The sequence below is a fragment of the Trachurus japonicus genome, chromosome 15 (genome assembly GCF_045865225.1).
Source record: "Trachurus japonicus isolate A0001 chromosome 15, Traja_1.0".
Lineage (NCBI taxonomy): Eukaryota > Metazoa > Chordata > Actinopteri > Carangiformes > Carangidae > Trachurus > Trachurus japonicus.
In genome coordinates, this window is record NC_140921.1 from 23,468,757 (window position 1) to 23,488,799 (window position 20,043).

Genomic DNA, 20,043 nt, shown 5'->3' on the forward strand with positions numbered 1-20,043 from the left:
ATTCTGATGTTTTGCCATGTTTTGTCTCCATGTCTCTACTGTACTACAGTGTATCTCCAAATGAATTATGTTTCATTGTTAGTACAGCCAGAGAGAGAGAGAGAGAGAGAGAGAGAGAGAGAGTATACTGTACATATGTGATACAGGCTTTATGGATGATGAAAGATTTAATTGTAGTTGTCGTTTTGTCTGATGTTAAACAAAATGTAAACTGGAGGAACCAGAACTGTGCAGCAGAAAATGAAACCACAGATGTGTGTGTGTGGCAAAGCTGTTAATAGCCTACACTGAGAGCAAACTGTATTGCTTGTCCGTCAATCCTGTGAGTTTAAGGTTTATTCCCCATACAAGACTCATGCAGGACACACTTCTATCCTGGGAGTAATAGCTGTGTGTTCTGCTCGATCAACCAGTGCCAGCTTGTACGGGGACTGCAGGGAGGAAAGTGCTGCCAAATAAAAAGCGGAAAGATTTTTAGCGTCTGAACTGTCAACAGATATATGAGGTAGTTTTATGTTATAAGCTGCACAGCTGTAGTGGCTGAAAGCCACCCACTGCACTCCCTTGTGTGACATTTCAAAGCCTGTCAACTTCCTCCTGTGGGACACAGCAACACACCCACTCCAGGCTGTGGTCCCAAAGAAACCCAGATTCTTTTGCATCCCAAAGTTAGCTCATCACTGTCTCATGGTAATCAGGTAAAACTGGATGAAAACAAAGTTGCTGGGATCAATTAAAGATCTTACAAGCATTCTGTTTTGTATGACAAAAATGGCAAATAGAATCTCTAAGGGAGCAGTTCCTTGCATATTTTCTCTAATAATAGGCTATTTTATATTGTATTGCTGGCATAGCCTAATGTGAAACTGAAATACAAATTCTGAGATGACACTCCAGTTGAAAAATCTTACATAGGCTACTCTGTCTTTGTGCATTACACCGTACTATTATAGTGCAGAGTCAAATTTAGAAGAAAAAGACAAACAAACATTTAATTGGATGAAGACTATTTCTGCTTTAAGATTATTTGGATGCTCAAATACACGACATTTTAGGAGAATTCATTCATTCATTCATTTCTTTTTTGCTTATCAGACTCGGAACCTTTGTACTCAGGGATTGGTTCCCGTACGGCACTTCACGTAGAGACACCATTTCACTTCCTGTTAAAATTCACAACAGAGCCGAACCAGAGAAGCTAATTAATTTTAGCCGCTGTCGGTGGACAAATGTTAATGTAGCATACATACTTACGAACAAAGATGATTCCTTACACGGTCAACATCAAACTCGCTGCTCGGACGTTGACTGGCACTCTCAATTTGCAGAATAAAACCGCGGTAGATTGGTGAGTACTGCCCCTCTGCCGCTAGCATAATGTGATAGCTTGTTTGTAGCTCGTTAATTGAGTCAGATGTGCGACTGACAGGTGATGTTAATTAACTGTTAATTACCATGTGTGCGTTGCGTTGCATTGTTTCCATTTGTTGCCGCACAGGAAGATGCCATTGTGAGTTGACGTAGATAATGTAGATTTTCTCCATCAAAACAGAGGTATCCTGTGTCATGTGATGCGATGTGATGTGATGTGATGTGACACTTTGCTGGGCCTGATTGAAAGCCTTATTTTTCCGACAGTAATCTGACAGCGACTGATAATGCTGAGGGCTTGCTCGCCAAAAAACTACCATGTTTGTATCTCAGAAGCATAAACAACACGGTTTATTCTAAATGTATGAAACGGAAGTGAGTCATGTGTTGAAAATTGTGGTGAATTCTTCATCCGCAGCAACGCTTGCACGAGGACTCAAATCGAAACTCTGTGTGTACTGAAATAAATAATAGCTCAGCAGGGTTTCAGAATGAAAGGTGGATTTGAATTGAGACTTTTGTGGATTTTGGACAAAGTAGAATCACATGCAATTGCAGATTTAAGCGCACTGAAAAATAAAGATCAACAGAGACATGAGGTGAAGAGCAGGAACTGGGTAACTCAGACACAGCTTTTAAAGGCAAGGCAAGTTTATTTGAATAGCCCATTTTTTACAGTTTGTCTCAAAGGGCTTTACATAGCATCATAACAGCAGCATCCTCTTCCCTTAGACCCTCACATCGACTGAAAAAAACTTCCAAGAAAACCCTTAACAAGAAAGAAACAGGAGAAACCTCAGGGTGGGCTGCCCGTACCTTATGGGCAGATGTGCAATACTGTAGATGTTGTGTACAGACAAAAAACAGTTTGCATTGCAACATGGAAAATGGAAAGAATACAGTAATCACAGGGAAGGGTGTACAAACCAGTGTCAGGCCAAGTGGGCGCATAATTGATTATAACTTAATTTTGAAAGGTTTTGTGTATTATTTGGCTCAGTCTCCCACTTACAGCACATCTGTCATCTCTCATGTATCTTACTTACTTTTCTATATTTTAAACACTCCGCTTCTTCTCCCTCCCTATGACTTGTGTGCTCTGTAGGGGTTGGCAGGGGCTGATAGCTCAGGGATGTCACTCCAGTATTCTTATTATCGATCCAAAAACATCCCAGACCATCCAGGTTTTGGAAAGGCACAAAGCCAACGTTGTCAAGGTAAGATTCTGTTTAGCTCTATAAAAGCCTAATATTTTTTCAATCATTTAAATTTGTTTTGTTGATTGTCTCTTGGTTATTATCAATTAGGCCTAAGTGTAAAAAAGGTTGAAAATGTAAAAAAGAAATGCCCACACTAGGCCCAAGTTGTATATAAACATCAAAAGGCAAAAGTAATTCCAATGACTGTCAAATAAACAAGAAAATAAATTAAGCAAATTCTCAAATTTGAGGATTAATTTAAAGACATTTTTGATTTCAACACCACAGTGGAAGAACTGACAACACACTTAGCATAACATATAAAAGACAGGTTGACCTGATTAATGTGGAAAGAATACATTTGGTGCAAAAGGATGGTTTTTGAACAGTATCAATGAGCAAAAACATAAATCTTCCCATTTGCACTTGAAGCCATTTCTCTGTATCGGCATGGGGAGTATAGTTTGTTTGAATGTTTATATGCTCATTTGCTCTTAGTCTGTCACACACACACGTCAGTTTCTTGATACATTTGGACTTTCCCGGCAAAAAACAAATACATCTGGAGATGGAATCATTTTTTATAACCCAGTGTTACCATCTGCATTCAGTGTCCTTGAGCTAAGTTGTTTTTGTCCCTCTGTCTAGCAGACAAATTCAGCTCTGCTTCACTGTCTAAGCCCACACCAGCAACACTGATAAAGGTTGCCTTCTACATTGACAGAGAATCCCACTGCATGTGTATGTGTGCGCACATATGCTTGTGTGTTTCGTAGGGTAAATAATGGGCAATAAATTCTACAGTGATTATCAGGGCCTGGGCTCAATGTGAGACTCTCATTTCTCACTCCAAGCACACTTTAATCTTGTAAAGCACCGCCACCACAGCAGCGGGCCATTCCTCACCTCCCAGCCTGCCACTGGAAAGCTTGCTGAAAAAAACGAACAACACAGGCAGTAGTAGTCACCGTAAAGGGCAAGGCTATTCAGAAACAAAGACACAGACATAATCAATTATTTAAAAATCAACTTATTCATGCAGTCATTTGTCTTTTTTAGTATAGGGCTAGCACTGGCTTCATTTTGATGTTGTTTGTTTTCTATAGGGTCTATAGTTTATATCTCCAGTTTTTAGTGTGTTTCTCCCCAAAGGCCTCATTTTCACTGACTGTACTTATTAGTTAGAATATCAAAAGCATTAATTCAGAAAAACCCTGCTCAGGATAGTTCAGTGAGAAGATTGTGGCATCTGCTCTGTAATTAGTGAAATTTATCATCTTCACTTTGAGAAGCACTCGGCTTCTGTTGTTTACTCTGTGCTGTTCATATGCAACAACAGTTGAAGGTGCTGGAGTACCGGCATAAAATCATCTTGATAATATGATTTTTAAACATGTTTAACAAATGTTTTGTGTTTGTTAGGTGAAATGGTCCAGAGAAAACTACTACCACAACTTGAGCTCACCCTATTGTCTGCGGCTGGCCTCAGGAGATGCCTCAGGGAAGATAATAGTTTGGGATGTAGTCAGTGGCACTGCTCATTGTGAGATCCAAGAGCACTCCAAACCAATCCAAGGTAAGGGAACTTCCCCAACCCCCCAGCATGCAGCCTTAAATTGATTTTTTTTTGTCCCTCAACTCACTCCAGCAAAAAAAACATTACTCTGCCAGGGCTGCCAAGGAGAAACTTTGAGCTGGCTATTTGTTTTCATTAAGATGCTCTTGCCATCGGTCTGTCTCTCCACCTGTCACACACTACAGTACATCCCCACCCTCTTAATTACCACATTCTCTTCTCTGTCCTCCGCTCTTTTCCTGTCAGACTTGGAGTGGTTGTGGAATCAGGATGCGTCTCGTGATTTGCTGTTAGCTGTCCACCCTCCCAACTACATTGTCCTGTGGAATGGAGACACAGGTACCAAGCTGTGGAAGAAGAGCTACGCTGAGAACATCCTTTCGTTTTCTTTTGACCCCTTTGACCCCTCCAACATGGCATGTAAGTGAATGACATACTGTCTAAAGATAATTGTATTTTGTCAAGTGCCGGATACAAAATTGCTAATAGAATACTGACAGTGGGTATCATAATAAGCATGTTTTTCATGTTTTCCTGCTCTTCCTCTACAGTGCTGACCAGTGAAGGAATAGTCTTCATCACAGACTTTTCCCACTCCAAACCACCAGGCAGTGCTGGCAAAAAGGTCTACATTGCCAGCCCCCATGCAAGCCCCGCTCACGCCAAACCTGCTCCCGCCGCTGCCCCAGCCCCGACCGGCGCCAAGAAAGCCCTCAACAAGGTCAAAGTGCTCATCACCAATGAAAAACCCACGTAAGTACCACTTGAAGATCTAACTTCCTTTGTGTTTTGGAATTTAGGGGTGAATTCAGATGTTACTCACACATCTGTATTCTGCTGATGGTCTCAAATGTTGCCTCTAACTATAAAAGTATGGCTTTAATTACCAACCATGTTATTGGTTAATCCAATTTATCAATGTCTTAAAACATTAATCTAGGTGTTCAGCACTTCATTGGTGGGCCACCTGTGCGATTTATGGCTTGTTTCAAAGAATTTCAATTCATTTTAGAAATGTCACATAACCTGGTCTGCATTTTAAGTAAGGTTCATTTGCAGCTCCGATCCAGCAAATGAGAAGAGAATGAAGGGCACTGCTCAGGGTCATGTCAATTGAGTTTTGTTGAAAAAGAGTCGAAAGCAGTAATTTTATTAGACAGTTTTTTATACTTTGGGCATTTTCTGGCTATAAAGTGTGTGTACGTGCCCTTGACCTGCAGTGAATCTGCTACTGTCAGCCTGTGTTAATTTTGCTATGTCCTTTGCCGTTGGACAACGTATACAGGCACCAAGTATGTCTTGTTTTATAAATCAAAATTTCCATCCATTAGTGCATGAGTGCAAAATGCTAAATATAAGATTTGGTTTTGAGAGGTCATTAGCATAATAACATGCCATTTGAATAAACTCTTAACTTGCTCTGCTCTCCCTTATTTTTGGTTCGACAGTGGGGCTGACCCTAAAGCAGGCATATCCAAACTTTTCCACAAAGGGCTGTGTGGCTGCAGGTTTTTGTTCCAACCAATCAAGAGCGCCCAGTCTGATCAATCAACTGTCTGAAAAATGAGTGAAGTCTGGTGTGCTGCTGCTCGGTGGAGTACTTTGTGGAATAGTTTGGACATGCCTGCCCTACAGTGAATGTGTGAGTGGGTGGTGGGGTGGTTGAGAACAAAAGAAAAGATTTACCCAAATATCAGACGGTAATCCTTAAATATGTTGCTTGTGAGGTGTGATATTCATGCTTGTGTGTTCACATGATCAGAATTATATAAATCTTTGTGTTATTTTGAGTCAGAAACAGCTTTATTGATCATTTTGTTACAGAAAAAAATTGTAAATGTGAGCAAAGGGAGAGAGGAGAAACAAAAAGATTCAGGCTGTTTGACACAAGCTGACATCAGGCAGAAAGGATAAACCCATGATGTCTCCATACAGGTTTTCAGCTATATCTTCAATTTCAGACATGGACCTGATCAGCGAGGAAACTGACTTGTTGAAAGTGAATTATGACAACTGTCCAATGTGGGATCTAGTTCATTCTGTGATGGTTTCTTTGATCAACTCAGGGTAGTGTTTGATGTGCTGCTTGCACAATGGCAAGCAAATGAGTTGTTGGGCAACAGAGTTGAGTGAGTGATGAAGTTACACCATTGGCCAGCTCAGTGTCTTCATTGCCTGTTGTGCTTGAGCATTTTTGTTTCTGTTTGGCCGTTTACAGCAATTTTTGCTGCCATGTTTCTTCAGAGAGTGGCCGAGGCTTTCTCTCTCCTCAGCTGCAGAGGGCAACAGGCTGTCTACTATTTTGTAGCTGCAGTAGTAGGAGCTGCTTGTGTCTCTGTATCCCTGACATTTTTTAAAACACTCATATTTCAGCTTGACTTTCAGATGTCTGGGGTCGAGGCCTGTCCACATTTAATTTTATTACAGATTTATTACACTGGACAGGTACCCTTCATGTTGATGTGGTGGCGCATCAAGATTTCTTCTGCTTCTTTAGATGGCACATCTTATTAGGGAACAGTCTATAGAGCAAATGCAATTACCAAAAGAAATGGATGCAAATTGCATGCAGATTTTTTTTCATATCGGTTACTCTTCTGATGTGATCATAAATGAAGACAAGTATAAAGAAATAAAGCACTTACATTACCCTGGCCTGGGGAACAGATTCGATTTATCACCCAGCAGATTTACCACATTATTTTGTAATACTAAACACACACTCAAAGTAGTGGCTAACACTTAGTGACAAACTTGTTAAACTGTAGAAGGCATTGCTTAACAAAAAGTTGCGCTGGAACCAAAGCTCTGTTTGATGTGCTGGCAGCCTCCTGCCTGAGCGGTTGTGACTGTCAAAGAGGCTTATTTATAGCAGCAGCACCCCGGCCTCTGTGTCCACCCACCCAGTCAGCTCTAATAACAAACACTCCATTAATCTTACTTGTCTTTATTTTCTTTCTCTCCTCTCCTGTCTATTTCAGTCTTTGTTGGTACGTGACACCTCCTTCCCTTCACTTTTCATGCGTTGGTTTTTGCTCTTGCTGACAATGCTATGTTCCTCCAGTCCGCCTTTGTCTGTGTGTCAAGTTTTGGTGTTTATCATGTTCAGTGCGTTACAGTATCTGTCCTCTGTGCCTCCACATGATAGATGGGGGATTTACACATGACTCTGCTCTCCGTGGACTCAGAACTATATCATGTACATTAGTGTCTCATCAGGCTGCCATTAATCTGGTTGTTAGGCAGCAAAGATTTAGTCCCTTTGTCAAGATGACAAATCTTCTCTACACCAATGTGCCTGTGCACACACACAAACGCAAGCTGAATATATGTTTGTAATATTTACAAATTTGTTATCACTAAAAAAACAAGAAGAACAAAATTATTCAGTAAGACACTAAAGCAGCAATCGTTAACATCTCAGACACCTGTGGTTACCGTGGTAACAGCACCACAGGAATTCTAGGGGCAGTAATTGCCTGTTGAGCAGCGACTTTGTTAGAAATAACGAAGAACAACTGGTGAATCTGTTTACAGTGCAACCAAACAAACTCACCGTGCTAATAATCCATATCCATGGGAGGACGGCTTCATGATTAAAGCCACCCTGTGTCTTGCTATTGAAACTGGTGGTCAAAACCAGAATTAATGTTGTAATGTTGTATTTTTATCGCTAGGATAAGGAAAGTCCAAGGACAAGAGAGAAGTTGAACCTTGAAAACATTACATGAAACATTTAAAGGGATAGTTCACCTTAGAATGATATTTCGCTCATTATCTACTCACCCTCATGTTGACTAAGGGCTGGAAGAAGTCTCAGAGTCCTCCGTCCCTTCTCTGAGTTACAGGGGGTCTCAGCGTAGCAGTGCATGTCCATATAACGGTTGTAAAGGGACACCAGAGCTCTTCGTAAAAAAACACACACAAAAAAACATCCAAATACCTCCATGATGCTCGTATGTAATGTCCGTCTTCTGCTGAAGCCCCAAATTGCGTAATTGTCCCGAAAAAAATTAAATAAGTCTATATTTTAAGCTTGTTTGTAGCGGAAGCTTCTCAAAGCTCCTCTTCCTGGTCCGTCCAAATCTCGCGTGATTCGCAGTAACCGCACTGACGCCGGCGCAAATCACGCGAGATTTGGACGGACCAGGAAGAGGAGCTTTGAGAAGCTTCCGCTACAAACAAGCTTAAAATATAGACTTATTTAATTTTTTTCGGGACAATTACGCAATTTGGGGCTTCAGCAGAAGACGGACATTACATACGAGCATCATGGAGGTATTTGGATGTTTTTTTGTGTGTGTTTTTTTACGAAGAGCTCTGGTGTCCCTTTACAACCGTTATATGGACATGCACTGCTACGCTGAGACCCCCTGTAACTCAGAGAAGGGACGGAGGACTCTGAGACTTCTTCCAGCCCTTAGTCAACATGAGGGTGAGTAGATAATGAGCGAAATATCATTCTAGGGTGAACTATCCCTTTAAGGTCATGGGCAGAGCCCAATACCAAAATGTTTCCCCCTGCTTTGTAAAAACCCACAAAAGATCTCTTATCTAAAATCCAAGAACTTTGTGGCCTGACTGACCTACTGAAGTGGGCAGCATTTACTAAGTTTTATGTTGTAAGAACATTTTTTATCTGTTTGACATGATGATTAATGCGAGTTTCCAGTTCAGTTTTATTCTCTTTTCTGTCTCCACTGTTGTGAGCCATCTCCTGCTGCTGCTGCTGCTGCTGCTGCTGCTCTTCCTTTAGCCAAGACTTGGGGGGGCTTCACTTTTAAAATGTAATTACGCACACATTGGGTGCCCATGTGCATACTCAAACCAAAGTCATGATTTATTCACCTCTGCCTGCCAGTATCAGTAGGTTTATTCTGTATTGTGTAGAAATCAGAAGCACAAGCGCTTCCATAATGTATTAACATTGTATTGGGTTTTCATGTGATTTGGGTCATTTTGGTGTATTAAACATGATCAAATAATAGAAGTTGGAGGGTTCTTTGAGGCATCCTCCTGTGTGTGCACTCCTGCACACCTTGCAGGAGTCAGCACGCAATGTGTGTGTGCACATTTTTACATGTAGTAACTATGTATGATCCACTGACTGCTGTAGCCCTCATCCCTTATTCCCAGTAAAGAGATAGAGAGAGAGAGAGAGAGAGATGTGAGAAGTGTGTGATGTTTTGGAAATTGGACAGCTGAATATTTTGGGAGGGTTTGGGGTTATAGGATATATCTTCCTCTGTTTTTCTCCTTTCTCTGTGAAGATCTGTTGCTTTCCTTTTCGCATCTTAGACACAGAAGTCTTTCACTGTTTCTGTCTGATGTTTTGCCTTTGGTGGCTCAGTCATTTCAGCCTCTATCTCTGCCTTGACTGGCTTCAGTGAGCCAGTAACTGTCTGATTTAGCTCAGCAACTCCTAAAGGTTCCTCTGTTGAGTCCATTCTATCTATTACGCTTTCCCCTGGATGATAATGATCTCCATTGTGTTAAAAAGTTTGTTTCTCCTTTTATTTGATCTCACTGTGTGACCTAGAGGAATGAAGCTGTAGGAATGAGTTTTAGTTGTGGACCCACTCTTGGATTCAGAGAAAATCAGCTCTTTGTTCCCTCTGACTGAACTGTTAAGTGTTTGTGACTGCTTTGTTGTCATACAGAGAGATTGAACTGGGTTGCTGCTGTGGATAATAGTGTTGGTAATTAATTTAAACACACAAGAAAGAACTAACTGCAAACAGACTTACAGTAGTAATTTTAAGGACTCTTAAAGTAAAGGAAGAGAGTTGTTTTTCTTGGGCTGCCAGTACCTGCTTTACTCATCAGCCTCTCATTGTTAAATCAAATTCACTTTAAAGTTCTCCCTCATTTGCCTGAGACTTCCAGAGACAACAACAGTAATGACTAATTCATTGAAGACATGAATAAAGATCAAATTGGTCTTAGCAATGAAACAGTTTTCATTAAACTTGTTTTAAGATTTTTTAATCCTTCTTCACATTGGTCTGCATAACATATGAATATTTCATATGTGTTTTTCCATCAGAGTTTTTTTTAAATTATTGTATATTATGTGTCTGCAGGCAATACATCCTGTTATCTAGACCAGTGGTTTTCAAAGTGGGGCCTGAGGCTGCCAGGGGGTGCAAGGCGGTCCTCAGCAAATGGGAGTAGAGATGATAAAACAATGCATGCAGCAAAATAAAATCAATTCAAATCATTATATTTTGAGCATTATTATAATTTATAATCATATAACATATCAAAACTCATCTTGCTTATTGCCTGCCAGTCAATCAATATCATTCATGACGTCATAAACTGTTTGTGTGACCTGGCGGTTTGCGCCTGACTTTAAACCTCAAACTCGATGGGTTTCCAAGGGGGTCCCCGGCTTGAAGCTAATGCTATTCGGGGGGCCTTGGCATGGAAAAGTTGGGGAACCCCTGATCTAGACAAACAGGTCTAGCTTTTACAATTTCCTTTTTTTTCTCTCCTAACATATCGTGCATAGTATGATGAGTTTAAAGCAAGTCTGCAAAACCAAGACAGTGGCCAATTGAAGGAAATGTTGAATCTCAAATATCTCTGATATTTGTGGTTGGGCTGAAGGAATGATTGTTTCTGAAATTCGAGTGATCTATCAAAAGAGAATTAATTTGTCAAAGGCTTTTGGCTGACAGTTTCCATGGAAATGCCACATTTTGTCAGTTGAGAAATAATCTTGACACTGAAATTGATTTCCTTGTCTCACCTTGTGTACACTCCTGTCTTCTGTCTCTCCTGTGGCGCTGTAGCGCGGAGGCGGTGACGCTGAACGACTGTCTGCAGCTGTCCTACCTTCCATCCAAGAGGAACCACATGCTGCTTCTTTATCCCAGAGAGATCCTTATCCTGGACCTGGAGCTCAGCCAGACAGTGGGCGTGGTGGCCATTGAGCGCTCTGGGGTGCCCTTCACTCAGGTGAGGGACTGTTCACTACATACGCCGCAAATTCGGTGTGGTAAGGATGTCAGTAAAACTTGACAGAATCATAGTTTGTGGAAATGGAATTACAAAGTTTCGAATTTGAACTTCTCAAGGTGAGAAGTTTCTCATCTTCTGATGTTTGAAATGTGAAGGAGAGACATTTCTCCTTTACATTCAGATGTTAAATTCAAAGACAGTTTTTGCACCACATCGTTCTTGGTTTAAGTGAAGCAAATAAAAGATGACTGTGCTGTCTCACTCTAACATGCTTCCTACATTGCCATCTTTCCCTCCCCTCAAATGAGCCCTGTGCACAGTTTCTATTTTTATTGCAATACTAGGAGAGGGCTTTACAAAATTCTGTCTTTTTTTATGGATGATTCTTCCAGGAAGCCAATTCCCCCTGCCTTGAATGATAAAATTCTCTACTTTTCTTCCTCCCTCTCGGTGCTCACCTCATCAAGGCCTAGCGACAGCACAGCAAGGCCATGCAGTCCTTATATATAGCGGAAACCCCCTCAAAAAACACCAGTCTGCATATCATCCGACTTCTGCTTCTTTCTATGGTCATGTTCAGCAGCACCAGTGACCTTTAGGTGTCAATTCTCATCTTTTGGAGTCTGGTTTTCTAATTGGAAATTGATGAATGCTGTGGAGGTATTAGGTAGAGGATTTGTCACGGCGCCAGAGCCAGTAACTGTTAATGTCACTCTGTTCACCCCTAACCCTCGTGTCTGTCTCTGAAGGACTGCCATGGTGGCTTGTCACTCCACTGAGTAGGTCTCATGGTTTCCACCATGGGTGTTTTCTAGTCTTAAAACATATAGCCTTGACAGTCATACACGTATCAACATGCATGGACCAATTTGCTGTTCCTCAGTTTATCAGAATAGTCTGTTTATATTTTCTGTGTGTAAGAAATTAGTTTCTCTTCTATATGCTGTTGTACCTCCATTATTCAAACTTCCCTCAGCTTGTCAGTAATCTTGTTTTAACAAATGTGACCGTGGTTAAATGGTACAGAGGTAAAACAAGGCTTTGTAGTGACGGAGTAAGTCCTGAAGTCAGAGAGCAGCAGTAAAGGGGAATTACTCAGCCGCCCAGGCTGTGTCCAGCCAACGCCTCCATTCTCTAAGTGTTATAAAGTGTTTGTCACATAGCCAATTTGCATGACTGATGACACAGCTTCAACAAAAAATTAGCCTGTGGTGTAGAAAGTCCGATAGCTAGAAAAGGTCGAAAAGTATAGACCCACTAACATCTATACTACACATGGACATATTTGGCACAGACACACAGAGGTGTAGGTTTTTCAGATATATAGTTACTACACACCTAACACAACCTAATACAAAATCTATCACTAAAATTGAAACACTCAGCTTGAAGAAGATGTTGATGCACCTCAGTGGCCACCAGAAAGGCTGAAAATGTGGTGATATTGATTCATGATTCACTATATTGGAAAGTGTTTGTAATAATTTGTGGACCTGCAATTACATTAAAGAGTTTAGAGCATTGAAAATCTGAGTTAAATAAGATAAGATGCTCAGTGCTGAAAAACAATCAATGAAAAATTGAGCTTAGTTAAAATTTCCTGATCAGCTGTTGCTATTTAAACTCCCAGCTTCTTCAGTCTGAGTATTTGATACTGAACATTGTGAGAAGAACACTGAGAAGATGTCACTTTGGGAATAACAAAGTTTGTGACTGTCTTTTTTTTTTTTTAATAACATTTGTGTTTCTACTAAATTAAACTACATTACACATGCACATATGAATATCATATCATTTCATGATCGTTCACAGAGGGATGCAGTGCTAAGGCCAAACTGCTCCACAGTGAGACTCAGTTGTGAATGCACCTCATCCCCTGTTTCCCTGACTCTCCCTGTGTTTAGGTTATTCCCTGTGCTCAACGGGACGCCCTCTACTGTCTCCACGAGAACGGGTGCATAACCCTTCGAGTGTGTCGCTCCACGACTGCTCCAGAGGAAGCGGCAGGTATGAAAGGTCTTCACAGAGACGTGCACACAAACACACAGCGCATGCTGGTCGAACGGCACTCACTCCCAAACCGCTGTCACTCCCGTGCTGTCGTTCTGTCATCATCTATTCAGCCAAACAGCACTGCAGTCGCAGCCTGCAGCCTGTCTCTATGCTCCAGTGGCCGTTTAGCCTCTCACTGTCTCATTTATCTTAGGCTTAGTGTTAGAGGCCAATGGGAGTCTATTGTCTCGCTGTATCTCTTACTCTCCCCACTTACTCTTCCTGCAATCTCTTCTACTGTCTACTCATCTTTTTTCTGTCATGTCCTTTGTGAGTCTCCCATGCACTCATTTATTCACTTACAGTAAATGCCTTAACATCTTGTCTTATCTCCTTAAATCTTTTCTTCTACCTCTAGACACTCCTCTAAAATTCAAGAATTGTTTTCACTGGTCTCTTAACAGCACTTTCTCCCAATTCCACCCTTGCCTACCCCCCTGTCTCTTTCTCTCTCTATTCCCCACACTGTTAAAATCTACACAGCTTCTTCCCAAAAATCCCCCCCCACCCTCTCTTTTAATCCCCTTCAATTCATGTCTTCGCCAATTTGCTCCAATTCCATCTGATTTGCTTTTATCTTCCACCATTCTTGTTTTCCACTCTCCTTCACTGTCACACTGTCTTTCCTACCTTTCTACCACATTAATCTTCTTTATGTCCCTCTGTTTCTTTCTCCATCTCTCTCTCTCTCTCCCTCAGACCCAGAACAGAGTGTTCAGGAGCTCGTCTACGACCTTCGCTCACAGTGTGATGCCATCCGAGTCACCAAGACAGTCCGGCCATATCGCATGGTTATCTGCCCTGTCAATGAAAACAATGCTGGGCTGATGGTCAGTGACGGCAGAGTCATGCTGTGGGAGCTCAAAGCCCACACTGGCAAGGCTGCTGCCAATCCCAGGTATGCACACACACACACACAGAAATATGGAAATCACTCTGTCGAGCTATATTACTATTTCCGAGGTGGTGGCTGAAATGACACGAGGGAAAGTTCAACTACTTTGTAAGGTGACTTAAACTGACTTTAAAGTACATAATCCTCTGACCTAAATTTAGTCTTCTTAGTGACTGGTGTATGTAGGGGTGCAGAGAGTTTAGCTCACGTTGATGAGCCCTGCTCTCCTTTGATGGAACGCTCCCTTGCTGCTGTCGAGGAGACAGTTTTGTGTCTCTCTCTTAAGTTGGCTTCCTGTGTGAGGCTGCGAGAGGTTTGTCTTGCCTGTGAGCAAACCAGTTTAATTTGGGAAAGCAACAGAAATCTACAGCAGTGAATTAAGCAGGGCTGACATATTCCTCTTTTTGCCTCTCTGATGAAGTGTCTTACTATAGTCTTGTTTGAATTTTACTTTCTTGAAGTCTCAGACAGGTGGGTTCTTCTATTTCGGGACTCTTCAGATTCTGGCAGTTGTCTTTCATACTACATTACATTGATATTCTGATGCTTGCTTGTGATTGTTCAGACATTCTGGTGCACACTGTTCCTGTTTCAAAGCCAGAATAAATCCTTAAAACATGTTTTGGCCATGGTTTGATATATTGACATGAATTATAATTCCCTCTGTCAGACGTGGTTTGTCACAGTGTGCTGAACAATCTACAGATAAATTAGCTTATTGAGGTTGAGGCGTGTCACTCTGCTATCTTAGAAATGAGCAGCCAGTGTATCAAGCTCCATCAGCGGTCATGAAAATAATTTTTCTAGGAATCATCTCTGTTTTTATTTTTAAAGTGAGCAGCATCTAATCAATATAAGGAATCAGTACACATGTCATCCGCTGTGAAAGCTGCAGCGTCCCTCTGGGTCAGTAATTTATTGAAAAGCGGATCACATCCATCACTCGCACAAGCAATATTCATTCATCACCCCCCATTCACTTGCTTTCAATAATGGATGTGCGCCTCGCCTTTCATGTACAAAAAAATGTATTCAATTAATATCCTCTCTCCCCCAACTCTGTGTCAGTTCGGGGCTGTCGCCACTCTACACCCCCGTGTCATTTTGTGGAGCTCCGCTGGGTCCCAACCAGAAGAGGATTCAGGATCTCTGTCTCAACAGCATGATCGGTACGGCCGTACACATCACTGTCCACACCGTCTACAACACCACAAAAACTGATCACATATACATCCCTTCTGACTGCAGCTGAAGATTTCTCCCTCTCCATAGAAGGATGACTTTCATTTTTTGAGAGAAAATGTGAAAGAATGAATGAAGGAAGTTAGTTGTATTTGTGTGAATGCTTGTGTGCACCGGGGCAGGCCTTGTTATAACTCTTATTGTACCTCTGTGAGTCGTGCATGCCTCAGGGCTCTCCTTCACTTTCTGCTTTAATGTGTGACTGCTGGCTTCTCCTCTGTGCATTACATGGGCCAGTGTTATTTCCCAAGCTGAATGGCTCTGCACAAAGAGTCCCATGGGTGCTTGGCCATTCCTCTCTTTGGCTTTTATCTCTTTACCATCTCATCCTTTTGCTTATGATTTGCTTCTATCTCTCCCTCCACTTACCCTCTTTCTTCTCCCTGTTGATTTGGAAAAGAGCTGTCGATCAAAACACCAAAGTGGGTATCAAACAGAATGAGATGCAGGACTCTCTTTTTGGCGTTTTCTTTCTTTCTTTTTTTTTTTTTTTGGTCGTTGTGTTTTCTGTTTGCCAGTTGTATTCAGCAAAAGTCAGACACCAGTGACTGGAAGGCCTTGGGGAGGTGGAGCACTAGTAGTTATGTTGGCATAAGAGGGTGGGGGGATTTTGTTGCTGACAGATTGGACCCAGCTACTGTCTGCAGCAATAGCTCTGTCTGACAGTTGCTGACTAAAGCTCTTGAGGGAATGTAACTGGTCTGCAGGATGCTAAAATTCTCTGAAAAACCGGCTTGTTGTTAAGATCTGATGCTGATTGTTCCACATAAGAAAGGCATCGTGTGATTGTTGCTATAGGCAAGAGCTGTGACCCAAAAAGCTAGAGTTGCTTTCATTTCATATTTTCATTTGCTGCATATGGTAATATATTCCATCTATGGTTTGTTTTTATTGATGCGCTGGCTTGTTGAGAATCCTGTCCCATCTCATTTAATTATATCTTCAAGCTGAAATGACACGCATTTAGAAAGACATAAAATTCCCAATGTAAAGAAGGCTATTATGGTGCATGAAATATAAACAAAATGGATTTTTCAGCCAGTGCCAATTATAACAGCATGGTTATTACACATTCAAAGAGTGTCCCAAAGCCCTGCAGCAAATATACAATAGGAGGTGATTTCCCATTTAGTACATAGAATATGCAGTCATTAGCAGTGTGATTGTGAAGGGTGCTGCCATAAAAGCCAAGCCTCAATAAGAATACTGTGTTCAGGTATTTCAAAATATGAAAGGACCTGAGGCTTATGTTGATGTGAAAATGTCCAGTTCTGTGAATCTGCTATTGGAGATGTAATAAAATCAGCAAAGTAGATTTAACTGGATGAGGCCTATAGATGCTCCTGTTAAAAACATGGGTGTGTAGCTTAATTGTCTCAGCTCACCACTGTTTCTGAGATCATTAAAACTGGTCAACCTGATAACTGAGGCCACAGCTTAATGAAACAATCGCTACTGGTTCAACTCTGCTTGCTCCAACCGGTCACTTTGCGTGACGTTTTGCGTTTAACCCATGAACAGCTTTGGCTTAGATCGTTGAAAGTTTTATTCGTTAGAGAGCTAATGAGCTCTGTTGCACATATGTAACCAGAATACTGAGGAGAAAGAGGGAAACAGAGAAAACTGCACACTCCTCTCTGTGCTAAAATAAGATTAGGTTTGTTCCAACATGTTTCGGCTTATGCCTTTGTCAGGGTACAAATGACAGTGTGCTGCAGCACTCGATGTAGGATGAGTCACACCTGCATTGAATTAGGACACCATGTCTGTCTCATGTATATGCAGCCACATCTGGAATTGGAGTGAGAGCTACTTTGTGATGCTTGTTCAATGGCTGATGTTGTTGCTGCTGGTTCTTAAGATACAGTTGATATTTTTGTTAGTTTGTGTTCATTTAGTTTCTTTGGTTTGTGTTTGTTTTGTCTGCTCCAGGTATGCCTGTTGTTTTTTGTGCTACATTGAAATGTTGTAACCTTCAGTATTTATAAAAGACTTGAACAAATGAACTGTATAGAGGAGTTTTAATGGAATATTATTAAGGACGGTTATGTGAGAGGAGCTGTCTGAATCCTCCTCAGACTGAAGCTAATCTCACAGATTTCATGCAAAATGCTGTAAATGGTATAAGTTAAGTTTAAAGGGAGCCATTATACTGGCTTTTCTCAATGTTGCAAGACATGTCATCTAATCTGGATCAGCTTTATGCTTAAACATTAATTTAGACCATTAAATACATACATACTACAGTATTAAAGGACTTGGTTTAGGGACCAAAGCCAGACATGCCAGCTTAGAGATTCAGTCCCATTAATGGTGATTTATTGAAGGTTGTACACACAGGCTTAGGTTGCAGTAAAAAGCAGTCTTCCGTCTTTTTCCTCAAGTTACAACGAATAGAGAAAAAGTACATTTCATAGACATCTGACATGTTCATAAAGCAGTTCTACAGATGCTGTATTTACTGTTGATATTTGAAAAGTGGTCGTGATATTGCCCACCACCTTGAACCTTTCCATTGCTGTGGTTTCATCTCCAGGCCAGACGTTGATAGCTGGTGAGGCTCCTCCTCCATCATCCAACCAGCAGGAGGTCCAGTTGAAGTTCTTGCTGACCGGTCTTCTGTCTGGTCTGCCACTTCCACCTTTTGCCATTCGCATGTGCCCCCCACTTACCACCAAGAACATCAACCACTACCAACCCCTGCTGGCTGTAGGTAGGTAATAATGCACCACTGACATATGCACACTAAAAATTGTAGCACAAGAACCTGCTGGGTAAATACTACTGCACAGAACTCATAATGTGTCAGCATTACCATCATACATCAGCACATCTCAAAGTGCGGACCAAGGTATTCTTCTGAATCTAGTTTCTGTGCTTTCAAAAGAACTGTCAGTAATGTTTGCGCTTGCATCCAGTATGTTGTTTTGTTTCATCATGAGTCATTGCTGTCTCAGATAAAACCAGTTGCATCAGTGCTGCTCTTCAAAGACAAAACAAATGATGGCTGAACTTTTGTTGCATTTTGTGGCTTTTTCTGTCACAGTCATATCAACAAATAGTTTCTCTGAACATTAGTAAAAGCTTCATGGTGATTTAGTATATAGAATAATGGAGGCTATTACAAATATGAACTCTCTCACATGACAAATGCTCTCTCTGCTCATGGCAGCACACAATTGGGGAATTTGTCAGCATTGTCATGCTGTACTGCTTATACGGCTTACAATAATCACATTCTCTAGATAATTGGAGTGAGTCAACTCCATCAAAATATGGAAATTCTCAATTGATGCAATCATTTATTTACTCATAAATCAGCCTAATATAGTGACCAATTCCCCCAAATTATCCTGTATGGTCCTTTGTTAAGAGATTTTCTTTTTCTAGTTTCATTTTTTCATTTTTCTCATGTTTTGAATTAGTACAATGCTTAATACACAGTTGTGCCAATCTGTCAGGTGTCTGATATTAGCAATTTGCTGCATCGAATGGTTCATGATTTTTATCGAGGTTACTTTGAAAATCTTTTGGAATTGGAACCTTTTGTTCTGGAATCAGCCCTGGTTACCATGGAAACCTTGAGTCAAACCTTTCTGCCTCTGAGCTACACAAGGACAGCCTTTAACCTGCAAAATGCACATTAACGGTAAGAAATAACTACCTCCCTTTACTTTTTTTATTTGTAGTTGATGGGTTATGATTAGATGAATGTATCGTAAAGTAAACTTAAATCTATACAAACAAACTTTGTGTGTCAGCTCCAAGTGGGGCCATGTGAACTCACTGGTAGTTTGTTTGGTTATTAAATTGTATAACGTATTATGGTGTTTAGAGAAATGATCTGACAGTTAATATTTTCTGTTCCTTGATTTTACTATGGAGTAAAAAGAGATTGACATCGTTTATTTCCCAGTGCTACATTTTTAAGCTGCAGCTATTTAAACTAGACTGACATTCATTAGAGAACATACATCTGCCAAGGCCAAACAAACATCCCCAAGGTATTATCTGTGCATTACATTGTAGTCATAGATCTCAGCACTGTTTATATGTCTGATTATTTTTTACATAAAGATCAAAACAGTGTTCCCTGAGAAATTGGCAAAAATGTCAAAACAACAACAAAAAACGCTGATGGCCCATGGCTCATCCTGTCATCCAGTTTGGCACAAATTGCTTCAGTTCTTTTTGCATAATCCTGCTGATGATCAAACAAATAAACACATGTGAACAAGTAACCTTCTTGGCAGAAGTTTAAAAAAAAAAGTCTTAGAATACCTGTTATAGCTGGAAGTATCTAACTGGATGTTCTCTTATTTGGTTACTGAGGAGTTATTGTTTTGTAAACCTGATGTTTTTTAGAAGTCAAGAATGAATGATACATTTCATTTTGTATTTATCCAGCGTCCAGTCAGTTTTATTGTAACTGCTGTTATTACCATAGTTTTACACAGCTTGCTGTTTTCATTTGAAAGTCCAATCATGGATGCAGGAAAATGAACGCCATCAACAAAATGAATTTTGTGGCAGAGGTCAAATATTTTTTTACTTTTTAAAAACCAATATGATTGAATTTGAAAACTAAAGCAATGAACTAAAAGTTGAAGAAATATTCAGGGAGGATCAGTTTCAAGGAAAATTAATTCAGTTTCCTAATAGTACATTCAGTTTCAAGTTTATTGGAATTCAGTTCCAAACTAATAAATTCAGTTTCATTCAGGTTTTGCTATTCAGGTTCA

The 20,043-nt window shown here is 40.7% G+C and overlaps 1 protein-coding gene across 1 annotated transcript in view; it reads left to right on the forward strand.

The window, feature by feature from the left end:
* The first annotated feature begins 1,122 nt into the window (after positions 1-1,122).
* Positions 1,123-20,043, forward strand: part of wdr11 (WD repeat domain 11) — a 54,002-nt gene continuing 35,081 nt past the window's right edge. The window contains exons 1-10 of the mRNA XM_085800594.1: positions 1,123-1,348; positions 2,477-2,588; positions 3,993-4,146; positions 4,393-4,566; positions 4,698-4,899; positions 10,944-11,109; positions 13,017-13,119; positions 13,864-14,062; positions 15,128-15,228; positions 17,838-18,014. Coding sequence (XP_085656720.1) covers positions 1,263-1,348; positions 2,477-2,588; positions 3,993-4,146; positions 4,393-4,566; positions 4,698-4,899; positions 10,944-11,109; positions 13,017-13,119; positions 13,864-14,062; positions 15,128-15,228; positions 17,838-18,014 — 1,474 coding nt within the window. The 5' untranslated portion in view covers positions 1,123-1,262. The remainder of the gene's footprint in view (positions 1,349-2,476; positions 2,589-3,992; positions 4,147-4,392; positions 4,567-4,697; positions 4,900-10,943; positions 11,110-13,016; positions 13,120-13,863; positions 14,063-15,127; positions 15,229-17,837; positions 18,015-20,043) is intronic.